Here is a 16,304-nt window from a genome sequence, read left to right on the forward strand (position 1 = left end):
ATTGTGTGCCTCCAAATTTAACAATCTTCTACTCCTCAATTAGATCTACTCCTTTAATCAAGCCAGTCTTTCTCTTGCTGGAAAAAGTAATTTCATATGTACGTAGGCCTAAATACTTTTTTTTTTTTTTGCTGTTGTTCCCAGCAATTTTTGTTGTGGATGCCAAGAAACAGATAATGTGTCCTCCCTACCATTTGTTTATGTCCTTCTTGGCCTGTTGAGATAACAACTGTGATGTTAGGATGACATAATGGCTGGCAAGATCAGCCTACAAAAAAAATACTTTTTCTTTTTTTTATTGTGTAATGCACAACCCATGTTTGAGCTAATGCACGGCAAAGGGAAAGGAACAAGAAACCTGCCAGTGGTGGCCTATGGAACATAGCAAGAGATTGTAGCTTTCTGGGAAGGTGATGCCACTGTGGACATGGTTTCAGTGTGCCACGAAGCAAGGCGCTTCAGACTTATGTCACAATAGTGCAAGAAGTTGACACGTCACTCAGCAAGCAGGAATCTTTTACGATGCCTGAGTCACAGTCTCTTCCAAGTCTGTCAAAAGTTGGCCGGGCTATCATCATTTCTTTTTAATTCGTTTATAATATAAAATACAAAAAAATACAAAAGAAAATAGTAGGATATAAGGGAGAGAGAAGGGAAGGGGAAAGTATATAATAGCATCAAATCTTAACTTTTTTACTTTTACATAGTAGTATAAAGTAACCATTTCTATAACAACAAACCTATCTAACTGGTAAAACCCAAAATCAAAGCTTCATTTTCCTCCCCTACCTCAAGCACAAAGTCCAGAAACGGTTTCCAAGTAGAAACAGAAGTAATTGTGTTGTTTTTTTTCTTTAATCAAAGCAGTCAATTTAGCTACTGGTATCATCTTTTCTTCAACCATACAGGGCAATTTCATGATTTGTTCAAGAACTGAAGTTCAAGGGTCGGTGAGTTACTTGGAGCTCCTGTGTTTTAAGTGATGAAGAGCAGACACTGAAATCTAAAGTCAGCATTTGCCTTCTGGCAATATTGACTTTGAAAAAATCTGGGCTAAAGTTAAGCTAGGGATCCGGAACCAAGGCATTTGAAGCTTCCCATCCCTGTTAAAGCAAGATCTCTCCCTCCTCCTGGAAAACCTCAAGATACTTTCCCAACATTTTACATTTCCCAAATAAAAGCCTTTTCTCTCTGACTCATATTGATGCCTTAACCTTAGAATGATGGTAGGCAGATACAGGGAATCCTCAACTTACGACCATGATGGAGCCTAAGTCGTGACAGTCCCAAAGCAAGTCATCATGTGACTGACCCAATTTTATGACTTTTTTGTGGCAGTCATTAAGTGAATCACCATAATTGTTAAATGAATCCACAATTAAGTGAACTTATTTTTCACTCGGGGGCGTTTTTGCTGAAGTAAAGACCAGTTTTCAGCAGGTCATAAATTGCAATCATGTGATGGACGACACTGCAAACAGTTGCAAATGTAGGCCAGTTGCTGAGTGGCCAAAATGTGGTTAAGTGACCACCAGGGGAAAGGGGTAGCTATCAGAATTTGAACTCCGATCATAAGTACCTTTTGGGGGTCTGTTGTAACTTCAAATGGTTATTAAGCAACCGGTTGTAAGTCAAGGACTACCTATATATCAGCCTTCCTTATCCAAACCAGACCTATATATATATCCCAATATAGAAACTGAATCTGTATGACATGCCCTGTTGACGTGCCCATTGTATCTTCCATGGATAACAGAATTCAAATATCAATTGTTAGAAAATTTAATTGTTCTTATGATTGAGGCGTGACCACTCTCCTTTTAAGTGACCAATTTCCAGATACTTCCAAGAAGGTAGCAAAATTCTTATCAATAGCTCTTCGCTGCTAGATGTTGGGAGTTTTTTTTTGTGCCTTCCTTACATTATTAATTGTTTCAGGCTTTTAATTTGCAGTATTTGAAATATTTTTAATGACTGGTCTTTGACCATAAATAAAGATGTAATAAAATGCCATTAGTTTGTGGGTCAGTATGCATCGCCAAGCAGGTGAGAAACAAATCCTCCAGGGATTGAGTGGGCAACACAGAATGACTTATAAACGGCCTTCACTCAAAGTAATGAATAATCAATTTCTGTCAGCCTTACTAGGTAGACTAGACTGAAAACACAATCAGATCAACAAATTCTACTTTGCTATAAGGTTACATTAAGGGAATTTTGCAATCTTGCAATTTCAAATTACTTTTCTCCCCACACACCCTTCACCTTTAAAGGTAAAGGTTTCCCTTGCACGTATGTGCTAGTCGTTCCCGACTCTAGGGGGTGGTGTGCTCATCTCTGTTTCAAAGCCGAAGAGCCAGCGCTGTCTGAAGACATCTCCGTGGTCACGTGGCCGGCATGACTAAACGCCAAAGGTGCACGGAACGCTGTTACCTTCGTACCAAAGGTGGTCCCTATTTTTCTACTTGCATTTTTTACGTGCTTTCGAACTGCTAGGTTGGAAGAAGCTGGGACAAGTAACGGGAGCTCACTCGGCACTAGGGATTTGAATCGTTATGCAGCACTAGGGATTCGAACTGCTGAACTGCCTTTACAGCACCCCAAAAGTAGAGAGGGTCTCACCTGAGCTTCTTATCTTACCCCATCCACATTCCTCCTGTGGGCTAAGTTACCTATTATTTGATTGTTCCCTTGTCTGTGTCTCATTGCCTTGTTTCCTAAAGTGATTCCCACATACCATTAAAGTTCCTTAACCAAATCTGAGATTTCAAACATATTAGGTAATCCTTGACTTACAACCACTCTTTTAGTGACTGTTGGAAGTTACAACAGACACTGAAAAAAGTGACTTATGGCCGTTTTTCACACTTATGACCGCCGTAGCATCCTCGTGGCCAGGTGATCAAAATTCAGTCGCTTGGCAACTGGCTCATATTTATGGCGGTTGCAGTGTCCTGGGGTCATTTGTGAACTTCTGACAAGCAAAGTCAGTGAGGAAGCCAGATTCACTTAACAGCCGTGTTACTAACTTAACAACTGCAGTGATTCGCTTAACAAATGGGGCAAGAAAAATCATAAAATGGGGTAAAGCTCACTTAACAAGTGTCTCGCTTAACAGCAGAAATTTTGGGCTCAATTGTGGTTGTAAGTTGAAGACTACATGTATGTGGCTTTTAAACTTTTCCATGAACACAAAGGCTTTTTATTTATTTTATATATTTATTTTATTTATTAAATTTTTATATCGCCCTTCTCCCAAAGGACTCAGGACTTATCTACAGCCAAAAGATAAAAAACACAAAAATATACAATTAAAACAACAATTTAAAACCGAGCATATTAGAAAAAATGGCCAACATTTAAAAATTTAAAATTTAAAATTATGAACCCTAAAATAATAAAACCCCAGTTAAAAATTTAAAAATATTAAAAATATTAAGCCAGTCCCGCTTGAATAAATAAATGCGTTTTCAGCTCACGGCGAAAGGTCCGAAGATCAGGCACTTGACGTAGTCCAGGAGGAAGTTCGTTCCAGAGTGTAGGAGCTCCCACAGAGAAGGCCCTGCCCCTGGGGGCCGCCAGCCGACACTGTTTGGCGGACGGCACCCTGAGAAGACCCTCTCTGTGAGAGCGTATGGGTCGGTGAGAGGCATGAGGTAACAGCAGGCGGTCCCGTAAGTACCCGGGCCCTAAGCCATGGAGCGGGATAACATTAGGAGAGGGATGAAACAAGTCTCTAGTTCTTTTGTTCCATGATGCTTCACATAGCATATTAATCTGTAGAACCTTGCCTGATCTCTGTTTATGGACAATCAATATATGCCAGAGGTGTTCAACTGGTTCAGACCGGTTCACCGAAACTGGCAGCGGAAATCGCGGGTGGGTCTGCCCACCCACCTCGGCTCTATACCATCCTATTTAGGCATATTTTTGAGGCTGGGCGCATCTGTGGAAGGCGTGCGTGCGAGCAAAGTGCATGCACAGAACGCTGGGCACATGTGTGGAAGGCAGGCGTGCGTGTGAACTGAGCATATGCGCAGGCGGTGAACCGGTAGTAGCACAATGTGAAACCCACCACTGCTGTGCACCCAAGAGGAATACAACCCGAGGATCCTTGTGTGGCCTTTTAACAGCTTTGTTAAAGGCTTCTAGAGTTGAATTTGTAACAGAAGGGAAAATGCACGTCTGTATATAATTTAAACTAATTAAATTTAAATATACATGAAGTGAGATTGGTATAAGTCTGTACTATTTCTTGGATTGGAAAAACTTACACAGTTTATATGGCTGCCCATTGTACGTGCATAACTCTGGGCGTCTCAACAACAATTCACAGTTCACAAGAAAACAAGATAATAAAACGTCTATAAACAAAACAACGAATACAATTGAAATAATAACACAGTAACTGAGGCACCATATAACCAACTCACAACACAAACCACACCTATACTAAGCATGTCTAATTTCCTGGGCTGACATCTGGCGGAAAAAGCATATTATTTTCTGGAAAGTCAAAAGGGTCCTGATCTCAGGATGGGGACAATCCTTTGATTCTCTGGAGGGCCAGGGTGGGCCTGGCTCCTCTCCAACCCCACCGGACACACACACACACACACACACTCAAGCACTGGGCCAGGATGTTAAATGAGCTGAATGTTGGTATGGATTGGTTATGAACGCTGTATACGCATTCCAGTTGCTAACAGGGATATTTGGAAACCATCCCTCCTAACTTCCCAATGCCTCTCTTCTCTTCTCTTCTCTTCTCTTCTCTTCTCTTCTCTTCTCTTCTCTTCTCTTCTCTTCTCTTCTCTTCTCTTCTCTTCCCTTCCCTTCCCTTCCCTTCTCTCCTCTCCTTTCCTCTCTCCTCTCCTCTCTTACTCCCCTTCTCCTTCTTCTTCTCCTTCTCCTTCCCCTTCCCCTTCCCCTTCCTGTTTGATTGTGGGAGGAAAAGAAATCTGGGATCACACAGTTATGTTCTATAACATGGTATATTTTTTTTGGTCAAACATGTACAAGATAACAGGTATAAGTATAAACATGGACACGAACACAGGAAATGAGTACCAATAAATGGGGACAGTAGGACAGGGATGGTAGGCATGCTGGTGTGTTTATGCACACCCCGTTTATGGACCTCTTAGGAATGGTAGACAGTTTAAGGTTGAAGCTGGGGGGGTTTGAGGAAGTAACAATGGAGTCAGGTAGAACATTCCAGGCGTTGACCACTCTATTGCTGAAATCGTATTTTCTGCAATCGAGTTTGGAGCGTTTTACCTTGAGTTTGTATTTATTGTTTGCCCGAGTGTTATTGAGGTTGAAGCTGAAGTAGTGTTGACAGGTAGGACATTGTAGCAGACAATTTTGTGTACTGTGCTTAGGTCAGACTGTAGGCGGTGTAGTTCCACGTTGTCCAGGCCCAAAATTTCAAGCCTGTTGGCATAAGGTATTCTGTTGTGAGCAGAGGAGTGGAGGACTCTTCTCATGAAATACCTCTGGATCCGCTCAATTGTATTAATGTCCGTTATACAGTGTGGATTCCAGGCAGACAAGCTGTATTTGAGAATTGGTCTGGCAAAGGTTTTGTATGCCCTAGTTAGCAATACAATGTTACTGGATAATCTTCTTCCAGTAGAATATAGTTTCTCAACCTTGTGAACTTTAACCTGTGTGGATTTCAATTCCCAAAATTCCTCAGCCAGATTCTGGGAGTTGAAGTCCACACAGCTTAAAGGTCATAAGGTTGAGAAACAATGATATGTAGAAATTTAGTGGGCTGGCAGGACTGATGAGAAAGCCTAATTCTTTTTACCTAAGGGCAGCAGACTAGCTTAAGGACGAGTGAGCGCTATGCTGTGAATACTCAGAAGAAATAGCAGAGGGGATGTCTCAATTGCCACCGAAGGCAAAGTGTCACGCTGCCAAATACAGGTAGTCCTTGACTTACAACAATTCATTTAATGAGCTGTTCAACAGTCACTAAAAAAAGTGACTTATGACCATTTTTCACACTTTACAACTGTTGCAGCATCCCCGTGGTCATAAGACTAAAATTCAGACACTTGGCAGCTCCCTCATATTTATGACGGTTGCAAAGTCCCGGGGTCATGTGATCTCCTTTTGTGACTTTCTGATAAAAAAAGTCAAGAGGGAAGCCAGATTCACTTAACAACCCGTGTTACAACTCAACAACTGTGATGATTCAGTTAACAACTGTAGCGAGAAAGGTGGTAACATGGGGCGAACTTCACTTAACAAATGAGAAATTTTGGGTTGAATTGTGGTTGCAAGTTGGGGACTGTTGGATCGGGCGATTGAGGAGGCAGGAGACAGGTCTTGTGCAACAACAGCTCTTTATTGTATGGTGTGAACCCAGCAAATAAACCATAGGAGAAACTCTCCTTATATACTATTCTGGCTGAGGCACCAGCCAATCATAAACAAGTATTTTCCCTCCAAAAGTCAGATAACATTACAGGGGCTACCTGTGATAGAACTGGCCCAAGGAAGGCCAAAAACCTCTATGCATATTTATGCGTATCAGAGCAAGAATCAATCAATCTCAGCAAGAATAGGAAGTCCCACCCCCAAAGCTAAAATACCGCTAACAAAGATGAACCAAGAACAGCCTTCCCTAACTTGATTGCCCTCCCCATGAACAGATTTACATATCTAGAATACTCCCCAGCTGAGGAATCCTGGGAGTTTCGAAGTTCACTCATCTGGAGGGCAACCAGGTTGGGAAGCCCTAATCAAGAGCTGGATTTGAGCAAAAATTTGAACCCATACCACATCTCTGACATTAATACAATTGAACGCGTCCAGAAATATTTTACAAGAAGAGTTCTCTGCTCCTCTGTAAACAACAAAAACCTTATACCACCAGACTTGAAATCCTGGGATTAGAAAATTTAGAACTCCGCTGACTCCAGCAAGACCTGTGTTTAACACACAGAATCATCTATTGCAATGTCCTTCCTGTTAAAGACTACTTCAGCTTCAATCGCAATAATACAAGAGCAAACAATAGATTCAAACTTAATGTTAACCGCTTCAATCTTGATTGCCGAAAATATGACTTTTGTAATAGAGTTGTTAATGCTTGGAACACACTACCTGACTCTGTGGTCTCTTCTCAAATTCCCAAAAGCTTTAACCAAAAACTGTCTACCATTGACCTCATCCCATTCCTAGGAGGACTATAAGGGGCGTGCATAAGTGCACAAAAGTGCCTACCGTTCCTGTCCTATAGTTTCCTTCCAATGTATGTGCTGGTATATAATGTTGTGACAAAATAAATAAATAAATTTTAAAAAAAATAAACCCTCCCCTAAACGCCACTGAAGATGTTACCTAGTCTGGTAACGAAATGTTCGCAAGCTCAAGAGAACGAACCTTTACCATCAGAATAAACCCAATCGACTGTGGTTTGGTAGTCTGGGAAGTCAATGTCTCAGCTAAAGTTAACATAAGGGATATAGGTAGCCCTCGACTTACAATCATTCCTTTAGTGACTGTTCAAAGTTACAATGTCACTGGAAAAAAAGGGACTTAACTGGTCTTCCAACTTACAACTGTCATAACATCCCCACAGTCACGTGACCAAAATTTGGGAGCTTTGCAACTGACGTGTATTGACAATGGTTGCACCATTTGCAACCTTCCCAGCTAGCTTCTGACATGTCTATTGGGTGAATCTAGATTCACTTAATGAGCTTGTGATTCACTTAGCAGCCTCGTGATTCACATAACAACCGTGGCACAGAATGGTAATAAAATCAGGCCTGACTCACTGAACACGTGCCTTGCTTAGCAATGAAAATTCTGGTTCCAACTGTGGCTTATAAGTCAAGGACGACCTATATTGAGAAGAGGATCATAGGAAGGGGGGGGGGGCAGATTTGGGAAAGGGGTTCAAGGCATAAGAGGAAAAAAAAAATGGAACCCACATTTCAAGAGCAGGAAATGCCAAAGAAGGGAGCAGATTCAGAAGAGCAGGACTTTGTTGCTTCTAACAGAAACCAGAAAGGCCAGAAAACGGAAGTGAAGAGCAAAACACTAGAAGGTTTTAAGGAGCTCTTGTTCCAAAGAGAAAATTCCATACTGCTGAATTGCATATTCTTCAGCTGTACTATTGAATTCAGAACATACTATAGGCAGAACAAACAATACAGCAACTGCCAAATGGCTGGGGGAAACACAAGAATTTGACAAGGGAGGGGAGAAGACCTACCTTAGGTGGGGCTTGTTGGTGGTGCCATCAAATGTTCCTAGAACGATATCAGATTACGCTGCAGGGTGTAGCCACGATTCTCATCACTTCTGTTTCTTGACTGATCAGGGGCAGTTTTACCTGATGGGGAAGTCTGTAGCCGCAACATTTTTTCAGAAGTGTAATTTCACACACACACACACACACACACACACACACACACACACACACACACACACACACACAGTGTTAACCTTGAGCTTTGGGGTCTTTACCTGTCCTCCAAAACAACTCCCATCACCCAGAAACCACAGTGATTGCAGAAGACAATTCTATAGCATATCATTCATGGCTTCCAGGTGAAAAAAAAGGAAGTTTCATTCTGCTAATTTTCTTTTTTCTCTGATCATTTCTGTTTTCCCTAAGCCCAATAGCTAAGAGGGCTGGTTAAAGGTAAAGGTAAAGGTTCCCCTCGCACATACGTGCTAGTCGTTGCCGACTCTAGGGGGCGGTGCTCATCTCCGTTTCAAAGCCGAAGAGCCAGCGCTGTCCAAAGACATCTCCGTGGTCATGTGGCCGGCATGACTCAACGCCAAAGGCGCACGGAACGCTGTTACCTTCTCACCAAAGGGCTGGTTAGCTAACCGTTAAAAGAAGAATCCTTTCAGAAATAGTTCTTACAATAAATGAAGATGTTGGCGAGTCTAGAAACGTTGGGAATTGTCGTCCCAACACATCTGAAGGGCACCAAGCCCCGGGGACAGGGGCTTTTGACACATTCTCAATGCTTCAGAATGGATCTCAGGAGCGGCAGCGTTTGAAGGCACAGGGTTTGCCATAGAGTCGATGTTAAGGACAGAGCAATTGAGATAGGTGGAGCAGACTGGAACAGACCTGCAAAACTCTGGGATGCAGGGAGAAGATCAGCTGGCCCTCACAGTGGTCAGAAATCAAAACAAAATGAACCCGATTCCCTGCACCACCCCACCCTGCCCGCAGCCGTAACTTATCACACGGCGTGATATTTTCTAACAGCAAAACAGACTTGTCTTCTAACCCAGCGGCAGTTCCTGCCTGCCACGTTTTGGCACAAGTCCCTAGAGTGGAAGAACTGGATGGTTATGCAAGGCTGTTTACCTGTTGCCGGATAGAGGCTCCTCCCCCAACCTGCCTCTGGTCTCCTCCCTGCCTATATAGAGGCATGAGATGCTGAGCTGACACCAGAACACAGAAGCCAAAGGATGACACAGTCGTGCAGCATGGAAAGCAAAGGTCTGGTGGCTGAGCTGCAGAGAGCGGCTATCTGCCCGGCCTGCAGGGGTCACTTTAAGGACCCAGTGATCCTCGACTGTGACCACAGCTATTGCCGAGCTTGTATCACTCGCTACTGGGATGAGGAGTCCGCGAAGGGAAATGGCCCTCGGGTGATATCTTGCCCCCAGTGCAAAAAAGTCTTTGAGAGGCGGAACCTCCGCACCAACGTCAAGCTGGCCGTAGAAGTCAAGATCACCCAACACCTCAATGCCAAGACAGCCCAGGTTCCCCTTGCCCCAAAGTCCAAGCGCCGCCGTGGAGGGTGGAGACCCACAACCAGCATCCAGAAAGAAAAGGTAGGTCGTGGGGGAAGGGCTCAGTTGCCTTGTCAGCAAGAGGGGCTCTGATCTTACACAGTGTGCACTCCATGTGCAGTGATGCGATTCAGCCACTTCGCACCACTTCAGGAGAACCGGTTGTTAACTTTCTGAGCAGTTTGGCAAACTGGTTGTTGGAAGAAATCATGAGGGCAGAGAACCGGTTGTTAAATTACTTAAATCCCACCACTGTCCATATGCATTCCTCCCCATTACATTTGGGTTTGGTGATGTTTGGAAATTGAAAATACAGTGTGTGGTATTCAGATAAGTGTATACACCAGAATAATTTTATCTGAAAAGGATACTGAGAAATAGACTTTTCAGAGGTATTTGCTAGAATTTGCTTTCTTTCTCATTGTTTTGCTACAATGGCCTATAGAATAGAATAGAATAGAATAGAATAGAATAGAATAGAATAGAATAGAATAGAATAGAATAGAATTTTTTATTGGCCAAGTGTGATTGGACACACAAGAATATTCTATTCTATTCTATTCTATTCTATTCTATTCTATTCTAATGATAGTTATAGGGTACAAATAAGCAAATCAGCAAACAATCAATTTCAATTGTTATAGTCAAACGCGATTTCTACTTCGAGCCTTCTCCTTCATGTGGTATGAAGCCAGCCACAGAAATTTAGAGGTTTATATCCCTTTAAACAATGGGAAATTAGACAAATAATTTAGTTTATGAAGCTTTTTCTCAGCACCAAGACTCAATGTAGGAAGGAAAACAGGGCCAAAAAGGGTGGGGTTCGGGGAAATCTCTGCCTGTTGTCCCAATACTTGGAGAAATCTTCCCAGCCAGGGGTTTTTCGGGTATATGTGATTTCATATGCTTGGAAATGATGGAAACTGCAAATCCTATGAAGGTTAGAGATGGTCAAAATTGTATTTATCACATCTGAAAGCACCATATTGTTAAAAAAAAACCTGTTGGAATACAGGGGTGGGGGGTGGGGAGAGGAAAGCCTCCAAAAGAAATGGGTTGTGTTCTGCCTGTTGGGTTACGTGTGAATGAGATCATAAAATTAGATTCTTGTTAGTATCATGAACATGTCTCTTATTTCCTTTCATGGATGGTGATGCAAAAACTGAATTTGTTCTTATGGATATACTAATGAAAACATGCATCAAGATAATTATGCATCACCTGATGCTCTCCAGATGTGTTGGACCACCGTCCCATCATCTACTAGTCAGTGTTGCCCTTTATAATCCACACATCTGGAAGGCATTAAGGGAAAGCAGAGGTGGTATCATGATGAAGATGACTTGCTTGAATATAACAAGGCAAAACATTAGTGGATTTACTCAATCAATCAATCGATCAAATCAATCAATCAGAATAGAGGTGGAAGGGACCTTGGAGGTCTTCTAATCCAACCCCCTGCTCAAGCAGCAGACCTATACCATTTCAGACAAATGGCTGTCCAGTCTTTTCTTAAAAATCTCAAGTGATTTCTTAAAAATCTCAAAAAATCTCGTGATTTCTGAAGGTTAGCGGTTCCATTTGATCTATTTTTTAAAAAATTATTTTTTATTGGTTTTATTTGAAATTGTACTCATTTGATTGACCTTATTTTTCCACCAAATTTCATGGTCCTGATTTATCAACCCATTTACCACATTAAAAAGTTGGGGGAAAAACTTTTTTCAAAGAGAAATAATTAACAAAGTAATTGACTATTTGTGGGCCTCCCTGGAAGCTGGATTTAATGACATGGGGAAGACATGCTGTTAGGAGCAGGGGTTGGCCTTTCTCTTCTACATTCCATTTTTGCTGAAGCCCATGAGACTGCACAGACCAGATGAAGTTTTCTTTCTCCAAAGGTTGGGAGAAACTGTAGCTTAATGTTGGTGCTCCTGTTTTACATGCAGAAGATGTCAGGATCGTTCCCTAGGACTGGTCCTTTTACGTGCAGAAGATTCAAGGATGACTAAGACTATGGAAAGCAAAGCCAGATTTAGAAGGAATGGAGGAAAATTATTTGGTTTCTTGGAGTTAAGATGACCTAATGGCAAAGACTATAGGTGCCAGCCTGGGCTCCTTGGAAGAAAGGTAGAATAGAAATGAACTAAGCAAGTCTCTTTTTTAAAAAAAAAAAAATCTTTTAGTGGATGGATAGGCAACCCAATGCCTTCCAGAGATAATCAACTCCTTCAGAGTAGCTCAAGTTTCTTTGTCCTTGTTTAAGGAAGCATGTTTCTCTGTCCACATTGAGCCCCCTGCATATTCCATTCTTAGCATAGTTCACGTTGATTCTTTGGTAAAGTCATGTGACAGTCAGGTGACAATCATGATGTGATGTGAGATTGTGATCTGGCCAGTAATTACCAATGCTACAACATTTTTCACAAATCAATGTTACCCTGCTGGTGTTGAAAGCCCAGGAACAAGGTGAAAGCAAGAGGTTAGCAATGCTAGGACTACCTTCGATAGATCACCTAGAAAGAAAATACCACCAAGAAGTTGCAAAAGAAATGAGTAGAATAGGCATTTATGGAGCAGTAGTACTAAATATATCTCAAGACAAGATCTTGAACTAGAACTGCAGGTGTCTCAGAAATGAGGCATGGCTTATATTTATTCATATGATTGCAATCTGAGAGGCATGCCTCAATGGAAAACACTTTTACAGTTGTGAAAATAAGAACGAACAGAGATCAACAAGAATCATTGCGGTTAGTGAAGATGGAAGAAACAGATTAGTAGACAAAAGAAGGTAAATAGAAGAGGCATGATTGCCAGAGTAAAATGGAGAAAATATATTTAAACAAGGCAAAACGGACATCTATGTTTAAATCCTTCCAGAGTCATGTTCAAGTGTTCTTTCTTCTGTTAATAATATAATATATTATATACATAACATAATGTATGAAGTCAAGGCTGCAACCATGCAGAATTAAAAGAATGATTTGCTTTCTTGCACAAGGATATGCATGTGCCCCAGCAAGGATTTATGGATGTGCAAAGTCTGCTATTCATTCATGTTCCCTGATGTAACCAGTCCATTTGCATTGGTGATGAGCTCAATTTGCTTGCCAACTCAGGTTTCATTTACAACATCCTTTCATCTTGATTTCTACTTTGGATTTACTTTTTCCTGAAAGGGAAGGCCTAGCAACCTTCGACTTGCATCGACTGGTTAAAAAAGAAGAGGCAACCTGACAAGACAAAGACATTCTTGATCACAAGCTTAATAAAATCAGAACATGGCAAAGAAGACCATTGGAAAGAGAAAGCCTGCTGGCCATCACCTTGAATTATAAGGAAAGAACCTTCATCCGATTCACTGTCTCCTGGTTAAACCAGCTATATCTTATCTGCTCTATCCATACATCCTTCCTCCCCTCTTGCTTCACCTTCTCCTACATGGCCAAGGTGGAGCTGGAGAAAAAGCTACCTTGCAGTTCTAGGAAGACTAAGTATCAGGGAAACCTGAAGAGGCAAGTGAGGGTAGGAGTTGCAAGCTAGGGATGGTGACCGGATGTTGTCATTGTCTTCTCACTCAGCCATCCTGGCTCTAGGATTGTCTTTCTGAAGGACTTTCATGGACACAAGTCAAGCCACCTGCCTGGCTCCAGTTTAGCCTGCATTTTGGTCATTATTTCATTGATTTATGTAATCATTATTTATTGGTATTCTGTATTTTTGTGATCCGCTCTGTAAGGAGTTTCAATGCTGTGGGACAAGCAGCTCCAAAGCCAGTCTGTTTATTGAACCTTGGAGTCTGTTGTCCCAAGAGCCAGTAAGAGCTTGCACTTTCTAGAGGAATAATATCACCCATTGTCCTTTTGCTGAGAACAAAGTAATAAATAGGCCTTGCTTTTGAATATTCATCTTTAAAACTTGAGAACGCAATACCTTCATATTAACAGCTATAACATGTTTCAGGGTGCCATAAAAATCCTTTATTCTAGGTTGCTTAGCTAGCTATTTTGTTGGATAAGAGGATTGCCTCATGCCTAGAAGGAGATTTGAAACCTAGCCTCCAAGGGCTATCCTCCACATTACACTTAATTCTCAGTTTCTTCATTAAATTCTTTGTTCTTTAAATCTCCAAATGGGAATAATGAACAGGTTAATTGAGGCATATAATTTGGAGATATTTAGGGACAAGGAGTCTTTCCAAAGTTATACAGAATAAATATTATGAATCTAGATTTCTATTGGATTCTGCTCTAAGAAAGTGTGAAACTGACAACAGTGCTGTTCTTTTTCTAATCTTGGAATTGGCAGCCATAAACTATACGCATCTCTTGCGGTCTTTTGTGTAGCTTCTGGGTCCACCTCCCACTCCATGGTATCTTTGCTAATGTTTTCATTTTGTCTGTTTTAAGATAGTAAAACAGGTATAATAGGTCGTAAAATAGATGAAGACTCCAAAAAGTATGACACACCAGTGTAATTTTTTTTTTAAAAAAAGAATAACCTTCTTTAAAATAATATCCTCAAATGACAAATTCTCTCCCTGTAAGGCTTCCATCTTGATATAGTTTAAGAAGTCCTTGAAAACCTGGCTGTTTCCCAGGCCTTGGGTTGGGATGGGTGTTGAGCCTCTTATAGGATTTTATCTGTTAGTAGGACTCTGTATCTGGTTGCACAAGGGTTATCCCCCCTTGTTTTTCTTGTTTTTTTACTATTTTTAATGTTGTACACCACCCAGTGTCTTGGAGTTCTGTGGCCTTCTAAATTGCTTCCTTAATTAATTTGTGATAAGGGTCTTAAAATACCAGTTTTGCAGTGAGGTTCTACCACGTGTTTTGCAGGTCTCTGTGGCTAATTTTTTAAAAAAGAATAACCTTCTTTAAAATAATATCCTCAAATGACAAATTCTCTCCCTGTAAGGCTTCCATCTTGATATAGTTTAAGAAGTCCTTGAAAACCTGGCTGTTTCCCAGGCCTTGGGTTGGGATGGGTGTTGAGCCTCTTATAGGATTTTATCTGTTAGTAGGACTCTGTATCTGGTTGCACAAGGGTTATCCCCCCTTGTTTTTCTTGTTTTTTTACTATTTTTAATGTTGTACACCACCCAGTGTCTTGGAGTTCTGTGGCCTTCTAAATTGCTTCCTTAATTAATTTGTGATAAGGGTCTTAAAATACCAGTTTTGCAGTGAGGTTCTACCACGTGTTTTGCAGGTCTCTGTGGCTAATTTTTTTTTAAAGGGTATCCCCTTATCTGTAAGCACTGCCCATTACCTGAGCTTGATTCGAAGGAAACTTTCTTTTCTTTTTCCTTCCTAGATCAGGGGTGGACAACAAATTGCCCTCCATATATTGAACTCCAAATCTCTCCATTGTAGCAGAAATGGAAATTTCCCATTGCCAAATCCCTGTCCTTAGATCCTGGTTTATAAAGAGGTTCCACAACTTCCTATTGAAATTATTTTGCTACTAAGTACAAACACCCCAACTGCTAATACGTGGCAGGGGCATTTGCATATAGAAGGTGATAGGTGAACTCCCTGGAATCTCACTTTGAATGAGGTCAGGTAGAAGGTATTGACTAGATCAAAACCAACCCAAAAGAATGTTGCCAATTACATAAGTGTCAGCCATCCCTTCCCCTCTAGTGGTCTTTTAAGTTGGGTAAGAGAGACTTATTAGTAGGTTTCACATAACATAACATAACATAACATCAGAGTTGGAAGGGACCTTGGAGGCCTTCTAGTCCAACCCCCTGCCCAGGCAGGAAACCCTACACCATCTCAGTCAGATGGTTATCCAACATTTTCTTAAAAATTTCCAGTGTTGGAGCATTCACAACTTCTGAAGGCAAGTCGTTCCACTTATTAATTGTTCTAACTGTCAGGAAATTTCTCCTTAGTTCTAAGTTGCTTCTTTCTTTGATCTGTTTCCACCCATTGCTTCTTGTTCTACCCTCAGGTGCTTTGGAGAACAGCCCGACTCCCTCTTCTTTGTGGCAGCCCCTGAGATATTGGAACACAGCTATCATGTCTCCCCTAGTCCTTCTTTTTGTTAAACTAGACATACCCAGTTCCTGCAAACGTTCTTCATATGTTTTATCCTCCAGTCCCCTAATCATCTTTGTTGCTCTTCTCTGCACTCTTTCTAGAGTCTCAACATCTTTTTTACATCGTGGCGACCAAAACTGGTTGCAATATTCCAAGTGTGGCCTTACCAAGGCATTATAAAGTGGCACTAACACTTCACGTGATCTTGATTCTATCCCTCTGTTTATGCAGCCCAGAACTGTGTTGGCTTTTTTAACAGCTGCTGCACACATGTTTGGTTGAATCTGGATTTAGCATATTGTGTGGATGCTATTACTGTGGTTTGTAAGCCATGATTTGTGGTTTACCACCAGAAAATTGTGCTTTTAACAAACCTCAGTTAAGCAAACCATGGTGCAGCACAATATGTGAATCCTATCGGGGTGTTTCTGACGTTAATAACATGATGGGTTTCCCTGTAGCTCCTAGAGGTGG

The 16,304-nt window shown here is 41.4% G+C and overlaps 1 protein-coding gene across 1 annotated transcript in view; it reads left to right on the plus strand.

The window, feature by feature from the left end:
* Positions 1-9,268: 9,268 nt before the first annotated feature.
* The window catches only part of LOC131191218 (RING finger protein 39-like), a 37,427-nt gene continuing 30,391 nt past the window's right edge, over positions 9,269-16,304 (plus strand). Inside the window, exon 1 of the mRNA XM_058169124.1 lies at positions 9,269-9,825. Coding sequence (XP_058025107.1) covers positions 9,457-9,825 — 369 coding nt within the window. The 5' untranslated portion in view covers positions 9,269-9,456. The remainder of the gene's footprint in view (positions 9,826-16,304) is intronic.

Source organism: Ahaetulla prasina, chromosome 2 (genome assembly GCF_028640845.1).
Source record: "Ahaetulla prasina isolate Xishuangbanna chromosome 2, ASM2864084v1, whole genome shotgun sequence".
In the NCBI taxonomy this organism is placed as follows: domain Eukaryota; kingdom Metazoa; phylum Chordata; class Lepidosauria; order Squamata; family Colubridae; genus Ahaetulla; species Ahaetulla prasina.